At 66.9% G+C, this 16,724-nt stretch overlaps 1 protein-coding gene across 2 annotated transcripts in view; it reads left to right on the top strand.

Annotated features, from left to right (window-relative positions):
* The window catches only part of KCNT1 (potassium channel, sodium activated subfamily T, member 1), a 59,319-nt gene that overhangs the window by 4,242 nt on the left and 38,353 nt on the right, over window positions 1-16,724 (top strand). The window contains exon 2 of one of the 2 annotated variants that reach the window (XM_012654744.1): window positions 7,073-7,216. The exons of the other annotated variant lie outside the window; for it this stretch is intronic. Within the exon in view, the coding sequence (XP_012510198.1) occupies window positions 7,073-7,216 (144 nt within the window). The remainder of the gene's footprint in view (window positions 1-7,072; window positions 7,217-16,724) is intronic. 2 annotated transcript variants of the gene reach the window in all.

The raw sequence follows: 16,724 nt of genomic DNA, 5'->3' as shown, positions 1-16,724 counted from the left end.
GCCTGGCTGTTCTGCCCTGGAGGTGGCAGCTGTTGCAGGGAAGGGGCCCGGTGGCCTTGGCAGCCCCAGAGCCAGCCAGCGCCCGCCTCCAGCCCGGTGCACTTCCTGGCAGAGCCCCTGGCCCGGCCCCTCCTGGGATGGCCAGTTCCCAACAGTCCTGCTCCCCAGGCGGGCCTGGGATGCAGACATAGGGATCCGGGTCCTGGAGGCAGCAGGAAGTGGCCCAGGCCCCACGGGAGAGGTTCGAGGGCCGCGGTACAGCCCGGTCCTAACTGGCAGAGGGGACCTGGGGGTGGCCAGGCAACAGCTCAGGACAGAGGTCAGAAGGGCTCCTGTGAGTTTGGGGAAAGGCAGGTGGGGCTTGGCATGCGGGCTGGGTGCTGGGCTTGGTCAATGGGCGCGCTTCAGGGTGTGCTGGGAAGCGGCTGAGGCCTCCACATGCACCCAAAACCGCCCCACCGCGGGGCTGGCAGGATGGGGGCAGGTGGGGCCCAGGAAGGCCCTTCTCAGGAGGGGCCTCCAGCTGCTCCTAGACCCGGGGCAGGAGGGGCAGGTGGCAGGGGAGGTGGCCTCGTGAGAGCATCGGGCAGGGAGTATGTGGCAGGCCGCAGGCTGGTCTGGGGCAGGATGGGGGCCCCTGGGGAGTAGCCGGGATTCCTGGGAGGAGCACAGGGCCTGGAGGGCAGAAGGGCAGGTCCAGCCCAGCACCAAGACGCAGCAGCTGTGTGAGCTGTGTGAGTCGCTGCACCTCTCTGAGCCTCGGTTTCCTCCATTGGAACCTCGTGGTGCCAACACACGCGAATGGTGTTCACAGAGCTATGCAGACAGAGCAAGGCTGCAAATGTTGCAGTTGGCGCTCTCGTGAGCGGTTCCGCGTAGACACGTGGAGCTAAGCATTTGCCCAGCTGTTTCCCCAAGGTGGGTTCTTAAAAGTGGTGTTTCAGATCAGAGGAGTCACACATCATTAAGGCTTTTGCCACGGTACCAGCGGCCCCTGGCGGCCACATCCGCTCCTCCCCCCTCCCCCCCGAACCCCCGCTCCCGCCACGGCTCTGGGCCCACCCTGGCCCATACGGGGGCTTTTTGCAAATTGCCTGTTCTGGCCCTTTTTATTATCATGGGGCGGGTATGTCCCCAAACACCACTCCGGGCCCTGCGTGTTCTCACTCACTCCCCTCTCGGGCCAGGGGAAGGGCCTTCTTCCTCCCCTGCGTCCGCCTCACCCCATGTCAGCGCTTGAGCCTCCGACGGGAGGTGTGGGGAATCCTGTGCGGTTGTCCTGCTCGGGGCAGGGCAGCCGAGGGCCAGAGGACACGCCAGCCTTGCTGCTGCCCTGTTCGGACCATGACGCGGCTGGCGCCGGCCTGTGCAGCCTCTGCTGTCTTGGGAGAGCTGCTGCCTGGCTTCCCAGCTGGCAGAGGGGACACCCAGGAGACCCCTGGGGGCCTCGGGGAGGAGGGTCCTCCCGTCACACCAGGGAACAGGTGCGTTTGTACTGCTTTGAGCGTCCCCCCGGCCGGGGCAGCCTCGCTCTCCGGCTGCGGCTCCCACGTCCCTGCTCCGGTGTCCCCACCCTCACAGAGTCTGTCCTGGCAGGGCCGCCCCTGAGGTCCCCATACGCGCTGGCTCCAGCTGTGCTGCCTGCAGGTGGGGACGGGCGACTGGCACATGTGTGGTCCCTGGGCGCCTCCCGCAGCCGTGGCGTGTCAGGCCGGGGGCAGGGTTTGTGGGCAGCTTCAGCTGGAGGATGGGATGTGGCCTGTGGCAGGGCCAGACGAGGGGTCCCAGGCACCTCGGCGCAGTGCTGGACCTGAGATGCGGACGTGGACTTGACCCGATACTGAGTGACCCCTGCGCCCCGCTGCCCACTGTGGGGTCGGGGCAGGTGGGGATTCCCCCGGAGCGGCTGGGGCTGGGAGCTGCAATTCCCCGTGGCCTCTGCCCCCACGACCTTGGGGCAGGCCCATGCCCGTGGCCTCCGTCCCCACCATGGGCTTTTCTCTCCCCTCTGGGTGGCTGGCACAGAGCGCGCTGCTCTGAAGCGCCAGTTCGGACGACGCTCCGGGTGATTTCCACTCACTGCCGCACCCTGAGCTTCCACGTTGGACCTTGGTGTGTCCCGGGACACGGTGGTGAGCAGCTGCCGTGGACCTGCAGCCCTTCCCCGGGTAGGGGTGTGTCACCCGGGGACACCTGCCCCCCAGCTGCTGGGCAGCTCGAGCAGCTCTGGCTTTTTAATTAATGTGCAAAGGAAGCGTTTAGTTTTTCTGCCGTGGTCAGCAAAGGGCTTGCGTCTCTCCACTTGCCGGGCACCGAGCCCGGCGCTCGCCCGCCCCCGCCAGAGATGCTGCAGTGCTTGCCGCGGCGGTGCTGGGTGGGAGCGTCCGAGTACATGCGGGCAGGCGTGCACCTGCACACACACTGGCACACACGCATATACACACACACATACACAGAGACACACCCCCCCACGTAGACATACACAGACACCCCCACACCCACACGCAGACACACCCCCACAGAGACACACAGACACACGCCCATATGTATGCACGGACACGTTCATACACACACCTGTATGTGCGCTCACATGTTCACACTTACGTGCTTACACTCACATGTTCACATCCCCCCACCCCCGGTCCCTGACCTTTGTCAAACACGGCTCTCCAAGCTTCTGCAAATTTTGAACTGTGGGGGAACAACTGAGGAAGGTGTTTTAGGAGAGGAACCCCACCCCCTTACACAGAGGGAGCTGGCCGCGGACGGCCAGTTTGAGCTGCACAATCTTAACTCTTAAAAGGAGAGTTTGCAGTGGGGGGGTGGGGAGAACGCAGCCTGGGCCACACAGCAAAACCCCATCTCTACAAAAAGTAGAAGGATTAGCCAGTGGCACTAAAAATGGTGGTGCCTGTGGTCCCAGCTACTGGGGAGGCTGAGGCGGGAGGATGGCTATCCAGGAGTTGGAGGCTGCAGGGAGCTGTGGTGACGCCACTGTGCTCCAGGCAGGCGACAGAGCGAGACTCTGTAGAATTAAACAAGAACATTCTTTCTGGGGCTTCATATGTGGAGCCTGAGGAGCCGGCCCCCTGCCTCTCCGGGAGGCCCCCCAGCGCCAGAAATGGGGACGAGGGGCCACGGCTCAGGCCAGGCGAAGCTGGAGCTTGGGGAGGGGCCTTCAGCCCTTAGTCGTCCATTCTCAATGACGTGGTGACGCGCGGCAGCGTGGATGAGACGCTGCCCTGGACCTGCGGTCACCGGCGCGTGGGGACGGTCTCTGCATGTCGCCCACGAGCTGGGTACCCGGAGAAACCCACCTCTCATTTGGGGTTCTTTGGAAGAGGTGGTGCTTGGTTTCCATGGGGGTCCCGCTAAAGTCGTTTTGCGCTGGTAGCAACGCATCCGCCCAGGCTCGCGTGCCGGGGGGGACACGCGCATTCGGAGCACCTTGGCGGTCGCTGTTGGTCGTTCCTGAGTTGGCGGCCCTCAGGCTCCTTGCAGCGTTTGCCTCTGTAGGTGACGCTCTGTGCCGGGCCTCCCTGGGCGCCGAGGGGAGCCGTCCCCAGGCGGGGTTCCGGTCGGGAGCTGCTGTGACGTCACAGTTGGGACCCTGCTCCCCGCGGCTCACGGGCGCCAGCCGGGTGGGTCGTCCTTCCTTGGTTCGTTTATTCATTTTCCGTCCTTCAAGCCGTCACGCGCCCGCCCCGTGGGTTGCCGTGTCCGGTCGCTTTTCTTGCTGACACGGACTGGTGGGAATTCTTGCTGTGTCCTGACTGTCGTCACGTAAATATGTTCTTTCCTTTTGTCAGTGACATTTTCTGTTAAACAGCAGTTTTGCTGAGATGTAGAAGCATCTGTATATCGGTTCCCCTTGGTGTCTGGCCTTTGCGTGTTAAACGAGAGGCCTCTCAGCTGTGAATTGGTGCCAGCAGCTGGGAAACGAGGCCTTCCCTGCTGTCCTCTCCACAGCCGCGGCGGCTGTTGTCACGCACGTACGGAAGGCAGCACGAAGTTGTTCAACAGTCTGTCAAATTCTGAGACGATAACACTGTGCCCGGGTGGGGTGGACTCGCTTTGCCGGATGCTTAGAGGACAGCCTGCTGGGCCCCGGGAACCTGGCCTCCGCCTGCCAGCAGGGACGGCTCCTGTCCCTCTGCGCGGGGACGGCTCCGGTCCCTCCGCGGGACGTCCTAGGAGGGTCCAGAGGGTTTGGGGCCAGGTGGAGCTGCAGGTCCTGGCTTTGCGGCTGCCGCGTGCAGGGTCTTTTCCCGGCGCCGCTGTCCGCTCGGGTGCGGCTCTGCTCTCGCCGCGCGACGCTCCCGGGTGTGGCCGCGGTATCGGACGCCTGATTTGACCCTTTCTCAGTTGATTCCTCTCGGGTTTTCCGGGTGAGTGGCTGCGCCGGCTCCAGACACAGCCCCTGTTCGTCCTCGTTCCCGCACACTTCCCTCTCCACCGCGGTGCGCGGACCGCGCTGCCGTCGCGGGGGTCCCCACGTGAGCGGGACTGCTCGTGCCTGTGGTGGGAGAAGCCTGTCTTTGACCGCTTTATCGTCCGTTCGGTCCTAGCGAGGACGGGTCCGCACCCCAGGGGCCTCCGCCGCCCTCCCCAGCGCTGGGATGGGGTGTGCCGGGCCCAGGGGTGGTGCTCAGGGTGCGCTGGGGACTCGGCTGACCTTGGGTCAGCGGCAGCCGCCGCAGGCTCCCTCGGCCGGGGTTGGAGGGCCAGGGCGCCGACGGCCGCAGCAGCAAGCGGCTGACGTGGACGTCCCCGTGCACGTGCCAGCTGTGGGCCCTCTGCCCTCCGCCTCCCGGGCAGGTTCCACAGCCTGAGCCTGAGCCCCGTTAGCGGCGTCCTGCTCGCCCGGAGAGGCACGGGGCAGCCGGTGCTTCGTCCAGTCCCAGCCTTTGTCCGCGAGAGCGCGGCCTCGGCGCTGCACCTCACGCCTGCTGCCTGGTGCGTCTCTGCCGTCGCCCTGTGGGGATAGAAGGCGTCAGTATGTCCCTTCGCATGAGGAAACTCAGGCTCACAGAGGTCGAGTGACTTGCCCCGGGCTGCCCAGCCAGGACCAATGGGCCAGGACTGAGCTGTGCTCACACTGGCGGGACCCTCAGCCGCTCCCTGGGTCCCGGAGAGTCGGCAAGAGGAGCAGGGGCCACACAGAGCCGCCGGGCTGCCTGGCCTCGCCTGGGGATGGGGCTGCTGTGTCCTGTTAGCTCTGCCCTGGCTCCAGGGGGCTTGAGCCCCACGGGGTGAGCTCCACACTTTGTCCAGAGGGTGGCAGAAGGCTGGGAGGTGGACGCCTTCCTTAAGCCACCAAAGCAGGAATTTTTGTGGAAATCGGCAATTCTTGGGCACAGATGTCACACAGAAGACAAGATCACGGGCGTGGGCTCGGGGGTCTCGGACGTCCTCCCGGGGCCCCAGTGTCCTGGCAGCTGTGCCAGGGTTGTGTTCTCCACCCACCTGCACCAATTCTGCGGGGACCGGACCCCCCCGTCCCACATGCCCCGGAGGGCTCGCTGACGCAGGCCTTCCCGCTCCGGAGCAGCTGCTCTGCCCCGTCCCCCCCGGAGTGGGCACCTTTCCCGGAGACCCTGCAGCCCCTGGCCGTCGGCCAGCCCGATAGTCAAGTTTCTTCAAGGGTTTCGGCTCTGCGAGGGGGACAGGCGGGCTGCCAGGAGGCCCGCGGGGGGCCAGCTCACGGCCACGTGCTCACTTGCACATCGCAGCGCAGCCCGAGTGCAGAGGCATCTTGCCCATGTCGCCCTCCCCAGGCCGCCTCTGGGGCGCAGCGGGCGGGGCCGGGTCCTTCCGCACTTCCTTCCCCCGCTCCTGTGCCCCTGAGCCTGTCCACGGCCCGAGTCTGGGCCTCGAGGCCAGGAAAGAAAACCTGGAGCTCGGCAGCTGGGGGGAGGCAGCTGCACCTGGGAGCCGCCGTCCCCTGGGGTTTCATGCAGAAAAAGGGCTTTCATTAGGAAAGGGGCCAAACCGAGAAAACACCGCCCGGCCCTGGTCACACGGTCCCCACCTCCCCGGGCCTCCCCGCGGCCCAGCCAGCTTGTGACTAAGGAAAACACACAGCTACGCTGATGCAATTAGGAAAATGTTATTTTTCAAAAGCTGCCAGATCCTCGCGGCTGAACCTGTGACCCGAGAAACAAGGAGCAGGGCATTGGGCCGGCGCCTGCCACTTGCGGCTACAGCCTGGGACGGTCCCTGGGCGCTTCCGGGCCACTGGAGGGTGGGGTGGGGGACGCGGGATGGGCACTCGTTGGGGGCCCAGGGAACGTGCCCGCCCTTCCCGACTGGCGGGGAGAGAGGAGGGTCTCACAGCCGCCCCCCTGGGGAACTGGGCGTGCTGAGCGGACTCCTGCCCGCCCCAGGCCATGCCAGGCCCCTCCGTCCTCCCTCTGCCCTCCTGCCAGCCTGGGCACGGGCAGGCCCGGAGCGGGGAGAATCCCTGGCCCCTCAGCTCGTCCCGCCCTCCCTGGCGCAGCTGAAACTCGCAGAGATGTGGGCGTGGGGACGGGGAAGGTGCAGGAGCCCCGGGGCCCGCAGTGCTACAGACCACCAGGGCCCCCCTACCTGCTCTGCCCCACACCCCCTCTGCCACTGCAGCCCTCTGGGACTCAGGGGACCCCCACCTGGTGACACTGGCAGGCAGCTTGGGACCCAGAGGGCCTGACCCCTGGGTTCTGGGGGTGCTGCCAACAGGGGCCTCTTGAGCGTCCTGGTCACTCACCCCACTGTCTGTGCTGGGGGTGTGCGGGGGTCCTGTGTGGCCGCGGTGGGTGTCCTGACCCTGGGGGACGGCTGCGCAGCCCTGGCAAGGACCGTGGGGACAGGGCAGCAGCAGCGAGTGGGGCCTGTGCTGGCCGGGGTGGGGTCCAAGGAAGGGGGCTGGACCAGGGCGGCTGTGTCCCTCAGTGGCTTTGACAGCTCCCGCCCCACCTCCCCCGCCGGGCTCTGACGGGGAGCCCCGCCCCCGCTCCTGCCCCAGTCGTGGCCGCAGGTGCCGCCGGGCCGCCTGCAGGTCGGTCGCGGGCTGAGGGCCGGCCTGTGCCCGCAGGCAGCCCTGCGCCAGGGACTGTGAGCGCCCGCACGCCGCCCGCCTCAGGATGAACGACCTGGACTCGGAGGTGCTGCCGTTGCCGCCGCGGTACCGCTTCCGGGACCTGCTTCTGGGCGACCAGTCCTTCCAGAGCGACGACAGGTAGGGACAGCCAGGCGGTGCGCCGGAGTCGGCGCTGTCCGCGGTGCTGACGGCCATGCCGCGCTCGCTCCGGGGCGCAGAAGTTTGGAGGGGGTGGGGGCAGGGCAAGCACCTCCCGGGAGGGCGCCTGGAGGGTGGCGCGAGGTGCCGGGGAGTCTCCCCGAGACCGGCCTGGGGGGCTGCCATCCTGAGTCGGCCCCTAGCGCGCCCCCCCACCCCCGCCCCGTCCCACAGCTTTGCTGGCGGAAGCCTCAGGGGTGCAGCCCCGCGGTCTGGCCCGGGGCTGCTGTGCGCCAGACTGAGCCTGCGGCGGCCTGTCAGTTATGCACGGGGGACAGTGTCCTTCCAGATCATGCCTGGCCCTTTGTGCAGAGTGACAGCGTCCTGTCCCCTCCAGCTCTCTTGGGCGTAGTAGAGCGAAATGAGCGTGTCTTTCTGTAGAGGACGGCAGGACGAGCCGTGGGCGTCATTCGTGTGCCGAGGGGCTGGCGGGAGGCTGGCGGAGACGCTGCTTTTCTCCCTGCCTTTCTCTGCGCAGCTGTCTCGGGTAAACACCCAGCACGCCACTCCGCCAGCCTGGGGGGTGGGCCGGTGGCACGTTGGGAAGGGGAGAGCTAGAGATTGCGGCGGGGCCTGCGGGCTCTGGGGGCGGCTGCCGCTGCCTGTGGGCTTCCTCCCCGCCATCCCCAAACCCGCCCTGCCTGTGGGCTTCCTCCCCGCCATCCCCAAACCCGCCCTGCCTGTGAGCTTCCTCCCCACCATCCCCAAACCGCCGGCAGAGCTGCCGCTTCCCCAGCGGCGCAGCTGTTCAGGTTGGCGCACGGTGTGTGTGCGGCTGAAAATCGTCGGGACATGCTGAGCGTTCAGCGTAACCCACAGCTGAAACCGCAGCCGCAAAGAGAGCCGTGTCGTGACAGGACCTGTGCACGCTCGAGGTGCTGCGGCAGCGTGTGGAAAGCGACCTCAGACGTCACTCTGCCCGCCAGCAGGGTGCACCCTGTCCAACCTCCAGACCCTCGGAGCCAGGCGCGGAGACTGGACCCAACGTCTTCACCCACTTAGGGCCCAGGAGCAGGTCCCGCGGAGGGGCTTTTACCCCGGCGGGCTTTCCCCGGGTGACTAAGCGCTGGAGGAATAAACAGCCCGTTTGAGAGCCTGTGCTCCGTGGGCAGAGTTCAGCCCTCCCTGCTTGGGTGGAGGGGCAGCCAGGCCCCCGTGGTGGGGGCTCTCCCACCCGCTGGGACCCCTGGGCAGGACTGGGGGCTGCCCTGGGCCGAACCCGGGGACTCGACATTTTTCCAAGTCAACGGCAGCCGCTGGGCTGCTCAGCTGGGACGCGGTTAATTCTGGAAGGCAGCCGTGGGAGATCTTCCGACGTTGGGCAGGAAGTGGTGTCCGTCTCTCCTAATGGCGCCCAGGGCCTCCGGGTGACGGGCTGCGGTCGATGTAATGGCAGGGCTGTGTCCCCCAGTTTTCAGCAGTGGGTGGCGTCAGCTACATGGCCTGGGTGTGCCTGGAGAGCGCTCTCCCGGCCCGGGGGGGGGGTGGCAGGCTGGTGTGGAGTCCGGCAGTGGGCCCAGGCCCTCCGCGTGGCTTTCACAATTGTGGTCTGATACGTGAAACTGAAAGTTTACTGCTAGGGACACGCAACCCTCACCCGCTACCCAACACCCGAGCGTTCGTGTCACCCTCAGAGGAGATCCCTCACCTGTCAGGAGTCACCACCTCCACTCCCTCCCCAGCCCCTGGCAGCCACCACCTTATGTCCCCTGGGCCCTGGTTTGAGGGGGACGTCTGTGGCGTGCTGGGCTGACGGGGTTGGAGCCGGACCGCAGTGTGTGCGTGGCTGCATGGCTGCGGTCCCCCGAGGAGAGACCTAGGTGGCTGCAGAGTGTCTGTGCCCCGCGCACGTCCTCCTCTCCCTGTTGGACGAGATGTGCGCCACGGCCTCCTGGGCGCTGGGGAAGACGTAGAGCATCGAGGCCGAGCGGTCGCCGGGCCTGTCCGTGCCGCTCCCTCGGGGGCAGGGCACTGGTGTCTGCGTGCCCGGCCGCTTCTCACCCCAGTGAGGAGCCCAGGCCTGGGTGGGGCGGCGGGTCCCAGCAACTCTGCCCTGCGCCCCACGAAAGCTGGAGGGGCCCCGCGAGGCACCGTGCTGGCTGTGCAGGGTCCTGGGGCCGGCAGCCTTCCGGGGTGCACAGGAATGGGAGGTGGGGGCCAGATGGGCTCCTGCTGCGTCACCTGCTAGTGGGCCCAGCTCCGTGCCGTTTGCACTGCGGACTCAGGCCTTCCTGACGGGGTGCGGCAAGGGGAGCCCGGAGCTCAGGAACGACCAGGACTCTCAGTCTTGCTGCCAGCCTGGCGGCCTCTCCTCCTCTCCCTGCCAGCCACCGTGGGCAAAGGAGGGGCAGGGAGCCCCCCCAACAGAAGGCTTTCTCTTTTCTCAAGCCTTCTTTGCCCCAAGGGGGCTGCCTTGGCAGCTGTGGCAGGTGAGCTGGGAGGAGGGGGGAAGAGCAGGCGCCGGCGCCCGGCCAGACCTGCCCGTGCACCAGCAGGCCTGAGGCTCCAGGGGCTCTGGGCAGAGACCCCTGGGGGGTCCCAGGGATGGAGCAGCCCAGGCCCGCATGGGCCCCCCAGCACTGGGGTGGTGGCCTTTGCTAAGGGGACATCTGGGCAAGGTGGAGCCCGCTCAGTCTCCAGGGTGGGGAGACACAGCCACCAGAACAGGGCGAGTGCAGAGCGAGGGCTTCACACAGAGCTGGCTCCCCCGGCCCCTCCCCAACCCCTCCCCTGCTCCGCCCCAGCAGGCTCTGTGGGGAGGGGGGGCTGCCACCCTGCTCCTGGCGGCCGTGGGCGGCCGTGGGCTTCGTGTTCTCCGGGGGTAGAGCTGCCTCCAGTGAGTCACGGCAGCCTCAATGCCCGCGGCCTTGGGGAGGGAAGAGCTGAGCTGCCCACGTGGGCGGACGAGGCTTCCTGCCGGGCGGCTGCTCCCAGAGGGCCTGGAGCTGTGAGTCAGCCCTGCGGGGAGCAGGGCAGCGTGGGGAGCTCACCCCTTGGGGCCAATGAGGTCCTGGGTGGACCCTCCCCATTACCTGCCAGGCTGCGTTCTGGGGGCTCCAGGGAGCAGTACTCGGCAGAAGTCAACCCAGACTGGGGCTCTGGGCCCCTCGGTTGTCCCGAGACATCTCACTGTGCCCCTGCCCGGAGCCAGGAGCAGCCGAAGGAGGCCCTGCCCCTTCCCACCAGAGCCACCTCCGGTGTCCTGGAAACCCAAGCAGGCGTCGTGGTCACAGACTCCGGCTCCCCCTTCTGCAGAGGGGAGCTCCCCAGAGGGCAGCCAGAGGCCTTGCCGGGCAGGGGTGCCCAAGGGCTTTGGTCCCCACGTGTTGGGCTCTGGGTGCCCCCTGCTGCCCCCTGGTCTGGAGGTGCAGCCTCAGCCATCCTGAGCCCCCCAGTCCCGAAGACACCGGGCATGTCGTGGGGGGAGCAGGCTTTGGGCGGGGACATGGGAGCCACGCAGCAGGATCGTCTCCCGAAAGGGGCAGAATCGCCACAGGGAGAGCCCCAGTGGGGAGAGTGGGGGGCAGGGGAGGCTGCCGCACCAGGGCCCAGCCGCCCGGGTGGCCGAAGCCACGTGGAGGCCACGTCAGGGTCTCCCCACACTCCCAGGCTCTGCGCACAGGCCAGGCGACCGGGAAGTGTCAGGACGCCCCTGCCTGGGGGTTTGCGCCTCGCAGCCCCAGGCTGAGGCGTGGGCAGGACAGCACCCTATGGGTTGCGAGGTGGGGGCTGGGAACACTGCCCAGAAGGGCCCCCTTTCGCTGTTTCCTTAGCTCCGCCGGCGAGAGTGGAGCTTGACCTGGTTCTCTGGCGTTTGAGCAACAACAAATGTTTTTTACACGAGCTGAGAGGCGGGCGGGAAGACAGGCAGGACCCAGCATTGCCAGGAATCTGGAGGCAGCCGGCCCTGCCTTGAGGACGGGCCCTGCAGGCAGTGGCCGCTGAGAGGGCGGGCGGCCCCCTGGCCCAGCAGGGGCAGGGCTGGGGCTGGACCTCGCGCCCCTGGGGACAGGCCAAGCTCCTCTCCTGACGTGAAGGCCTCACCAGGCCTCCAGTAGGGTCACAGGGGGGTCTCTAGGGACAGCCTCACCCCCAGAGCACTTACCGGTCACCATTAGCGACTGAACAGTTCCGAGCTGGGCGGGGAGGTGCAGTGGCGCCGGGCGTGGCTGGGTGAGGCCTCCGTGGACGTTCCCTCCGGGAGCGCAGGATTGCCTGCTAAGTGCCCGTCTCCCATCCCCCATCACCCTGCCCACCCCAGCAGCCCGCCCCGCCCGCACCAGGAGAGCAGGGAGCCTGCAGCCTCCTGCCCCAGGGCCAGCTCTGCTTACACTCCTCGCCCCACCGCGCCCAGAGCCGCCAGGTGCTGGAGGCGCTAGCAGCTTGGGGAGAGACCCGGGGCACCGTCAGCTCTCCTTTGGGGTGCTCGGGAGCACGGGGCTGGGCTGGCGGAACCTGCCACCCTGCGCCTGCCCACGTCAGAGGTGCGGGTTCAGGTGCATCTGGGGCTTTGAAACCGGAAGGAACAGGTAGGAGTGGGGGGTGTGGCCCGGCCTGTCCCAGTGCGAGGGTGGGCCGTGGGGACACAGCCCAGAGTGCAGGGGACGGTGGTGGTGTGTGGGGCAGCGGAGGTTTGAGAACGGGGCAGGGAGCCACAGGGCGGGTGAGGGCTGAGGCGGGACAGCAGCGGGTTTGGGAAGCGTGGCCCGGCGAGCGCCTGGGCCTGAGCTGCCAGGCCGGCTGCAGCCACACCTGTGCTGCGAGCGGGTTCTGTGTGGTCTGATGGAAGCTAGGACAGCCCTGGAGGGCGAGGAAGCCCCTACCCCGTGCCAGCCAGGCCTCACGGTGGGGCCGTCTGGCCAGTGCCACCGCCATGCGTCCTGCCAGAGCCGCTGAGCTTGGTAAACGGCCTCTGTGGCCTCCGGGGTTCTGTTTTAAACTCTGCCCGCGCTGTCCTGCTGTGAGGAGGGTGGCTCTGCCCGGAGCACCCCCAGTCGAGGTGGGGCCAGGGGTCCCCGGATCTGCCCCGGCCCTTCTCACCGGCCCAGGCTGGGGGCTGTCTGGTGTGAATCTGCACCCCCTGAGGGACGGCCTTGGCCGGGCAGGGTGGGGTCACTGGGGCGGGGAGGGCGCTGGCCATGCGGACGGGCTCCCCCTTCCCTGCCTGTGTGACTGGACCAGGTCTGGCTACTGGAGCAGGGAAGGCCTGGGACGGCGTCCCACAGCTCTGGCCGATTCGTGTGTTTTCCAGTGTCCTGAGCGAGTGAACACTTCCGGGCCGGGGCTGGCCTGCCTGCGTCTGCCCCACCCAAGCGGGGGCTGGGTCTGCCAGGGGTCCCTGGGGTCCCTGCCGGGGAGCCAGAGCCGGGAGGGGGCCCTGGGTCACGGTGGGGGTCGGGGAGGGCGGCGACCCCTCGCCGTGGACCACATGTGGCACATGTCCTGCCCGTGTCCTCCCTGTCGGGTGCGGCCGGCTGCCCCACCCCTCAGGAGCCAGGCGGCGATCCAGCCACGCATTCCGCTCTCTGTGGTCTTCTGTGAAGGGGCTTTGGCTCTCCTTGCCCACCCTGGGGAATACTAGGGGAGCCCCGAGGGGGCAAATCCGACGTCCCCAGGGCTGTGCCCCTCCCACCCCTCCCACAGCTCAGCTCGTGGCTTTGTCCCGGGGACTCGTGTGCAGGGCTTGGGATCAAATTCCCCTGCTGTAGTGCAGGACAGAATGCAGGTGCCCAGAGGGGACCTGGCACCCACCCGTCACAGACGCCACGGTCGGCGTGGGCTCCACCCCACTTCCCAACCTGCTTCCTGTGACGCAGCGTTCCCAGCACCCGGCCTCGTCCACCGGAAGTGGGAACGGGGGTGACGGTGTTGCGCCGTCGTTGTCTGCCGGGGCTGCCACTGCAAAGTACCCCGGTGGCTGCAACAGCACGTGCATTCCTCCCAGTTCTGGAGCTCCGGGTGCCGGCAGACGCGGTTCCTGGTGAGGGTGCCTTCCCGGGCGGCAGACGCGCTTCTCGCTGCGCGCTCACGTGGCAGACGGAAGGCGCCAGCCCCATCGCTGAGAGGGCCCCACCTCCTCTGACCCTGACCGCCTCCCGAGGGCCCCATCTGCTAACGCCATCCCACTGGGGTTCGGGTTCCGCGTAGGAACCTGGGGCGCAATTCCATCCACAGCAGGCTGGGCGGAGGGAGGCCAGAAGCCTGACTCACTGAGCTTCCCTTTCCAGCTCCTTGGACGTCCAGGGCGTCCGTGGGTCCCTGGAGGCCCCCTGCTCACAGCGCCCCTCCTCCCCCGCAGCGCCGGCCCGCGCGGCCTGTGCCCCAGCACTCAGTTTGTGGCACTTCCTTGCGGTGGCCTCAGGACACTGGCACAGCCTGGCAGAGGGTGCGGGTGTTGTGGGGGCAGCACCGAGAAGTTGGGGCCCAGGGCCGCCGCCTGCCCGTCTCTGGTGGGGCTGCCGCTGCTGTGCCGCGTCTGTGACCCTCGGCCAGGTTGGACGCAGCCTGTGAGTCGCACAGCCCCACCCGGGTTAATAAGATGTGGGACACGTGTGCCACGGAGCTCTGCTCCACCGTGAACACAGCGGTGAGCGGGCACCTCTGTGTCGTGCTGGGTGGGCTGGAGCCCGTTCTTCTCAGTGAAGCGTCTCAAGAATGGAAGAGAATCGGCGCACGTACTCACCCTCAAATCGGAAGTAATCGATCGACACCCACGTGCACGTATGGGAATGACGTTCGCGGGGTGTCGGGCAGGAGGTGGGGGTGGAGGGGCTGGGCGGGCTCACGCCTGACGGTGCCATGCGCTGTCTGGGGATGGGCACGCTTATAACAGATTGAAACCGTACGGAAATAATTCACAGAACCAAAACGTTTGTGCCCCGTAACACTCTGAAATTAAAAATAAGAATAATATTCATGAAGTGATCCGTAGCTTTGGAATAGTTTTTCCCCAAAGGGTTACACAAATTATTAATATTAATTTTAACATTTCATTAATTGTGATGATTAACGTCTCACTCACAAGCAAATGCACAATGCACGTAGGACGCTGGCACAAATGTGTTCCCTGTCAATTCTTGGGCGAGTGAGTAAACGCCACGGCCCCATCGATTGCTGGCCGCATCCCTGGCGGGTCCTGGTTGGTCGACAGCATGCTGGGAAGCGGAAATGCCGGAAAAGAGGCCCACCTGGGGCTGCCCGTGGCAGGGAGGCGTTGGTGAGGGCCCCCAGCCGCCCCGGGGAGCAGAGGCCCAGGGGAGGGCGTGACGCCCAGGCGGGGCTGGCGGGGCCCTGCCTCCTCCTGCACCCGTGGCAGCCCTGGAACACGGCCCTGGGGAGGGCACGTTCCCTCCAGCCCCCGAGGGCCAGCAAGGGGCTGGGAGGGGCCTGCAGTTTGCGGGATGGAGGAGGGCTGAGGACGCCCTAGCTCTTCCCATAAGCACCACGCGGGCAGGTGGGGGCCGGCCAGCAGCCCCTGGGCAGACCTTGAGCCTCAGCTCCCCTGAACTTGGATGCAGGGGTCTCTGGCCCCCCCTGGGAGCCTGGGGGAGGCCCCCGTCCGTGGCTCGCTCACCTGGCCAGGGCTGCGACCTTGGAGCCCAGACCCATGGGGGGGCTCGAATTCGGGATCCCCATCTCCCCTGACCCCTGGTCCAAGCCTCAGTGGGCCCCTCAGCACACGCCCACCTCTGGGAGCTGTCGGGAGGGCAAGGTGAGGTCACACCAGGCAGGCAAAGCTGCCCTGCCTTGTGGACCCCTGGGAGCCCCTTAGAGCCCTGGGGGTTAGACTCTGCAGAGTCTACCTGCCTGGGTAAGGCGCTAATTAATTCTGCCGTTTGCCCCCAGGGCCAGGCCAAGGGCGGGGAGGGGCAGGGGGAGCCCAGCTCTGGGTCTGCCTGGGGGCCGGACCCCTCCTGTGCTAGGCGGTGGCTGCAGTGCCCTTGAAGGGAGCTGTGGCACCAAAGGTGGCCCTGGGCCAGTGCCCAGCCCCCCACGCAGAGTGCGCGGCCCCCCGCCCCGACTGCCGGCAGGAGGTGGGGCCCCCAGGGGGCGCCCGGCGGGATGCTGGCCTGTCCCCATCCTGGGACCAGGACCTCGCACGCAAAGACTGTGAAGATGGGGTTAAGGATCTTGAGGAGGGGAGACCACCCTGGGGGCCCAAAATGCCATCACAAGTATCCTTGCAAGAGGGGGCAAAAATGGCTAAACTGGCAAAGTTTACGTTATGTAAATTTTACTGCCAAAAAAAACCTTAAGAAAACTGAAAAAAAAATCACCACCACCACCAAGAGAGGGAGGTTTGACACAGGCAGAGGCCGCGTGAGGTTGGAGGCTCAGGGTGGGGCGATGGCCACAAGCCAGGGCCACTGGGGCCACCAGGAGCTGGAGGAGGCGGGAGGAGCCCCCCCAGGGACTCTGCGGCCTGGGGCCCCTCGATTCCGGCCCAGGGATGCCGAGCTGGGACTTGTGGCCCCAGGACTGGGAGAGAATCGTCCCCATGTTTGGAGCCCCTCGCCGCGGTGCTTGTCACGGCAGCTCCAGGACAGTCCTGCGCCGGGAGACCCCACACGTCTGGGGGGAGAATGAACATCAGGGAGAACGCACCTCGCTCCTGTCTGGGGGAGAAAAGGACCAGCGGCGGCGACTCTGGAGGGGGGAGGTCTCTCCCCACCCCCACCTTGGCTGCCCCCCCCCCGCCGTGCTCCCCGCCCCTCGTTAGGAAGTGAGACCCCAGAGCCCCCCGAGGATGCAGGGCCCTCTGTGCTGGCCTGGGAAGCACAGACGTCACGACACCCGAGACTCGTGCCCTGTGCTGGGGTGGGAAGGGAGGAGGCGTCTCCTCCCTGAGACCGAGGGGAGACCAAGGTCACACCCGTGGGGCCAGGAGAGCGCTGGAGGTCGGCGAGCCAGGGCTGGCCGGGTCCGGGCAGGAGCGCTGGGCCCTGTGCAGGTATCACGACCACCAGCCCCTTTCGTCCGGAACAGCTGCTACCGGGTGTGGCCCCCTGACTCCTGCCCTGAGCCCCGAGACTGGGAACAAGGCGTCACACCAGGACTGTTGCATGACGCAGCGTGAGGGGGTGAACTGTGACCCCCAAATCTATACGCTGAAGCCCTAACCCACAGCACCTCAGCATCCGACTGTGCTTGGAATAGCGTCTTCACAGAGGTCCTCAGGGTAAAGTGAGGTCGCTGGGGTGTCCCCGTACCAAGGGGAACTTGGAGACAGACGTGCACGGAGGGATATGACTAAGGGTACTGATCCGTTGACTTTGAGTTAACCGGAAAGATGATCTGAGGGGGCAGAATCCGATCACGTGAGCCCTCTGAGAGTGGGGTGTGCTCCGGTTGGTGGGTGGAAGAGGCCGTCAGGGTGCTTGGAGGCGCCGAGGCGGGAGCGCGGCTTTACGGATGGGGCCACGTGCCAAGGGGTGGGAGGCCCTCGGGA

The sequence above is a fragment of the Propithecus coquereli genome, unplaced genomic scaffold (assembly GCF_000956105.1).
Source record: "Propithecus coquereli isolate 6110/MARCELLA unplaced genomic scaffold, Pcoq_1.0 Scaffold449, whole genome shotgun sequence".
NCBI classification, from domain to species: domain Eukaryota; kingdom Metazoa; phylum Chordata; class Mammalia; order Primates; family Indriidae; genus Propithecus; species Propithecus coquereli.
The sequence above is the reverse complement of the archived record's forward strand: the minus strand, read 5'-3'. Positions and strand labels throughout refer to the sequence as shown.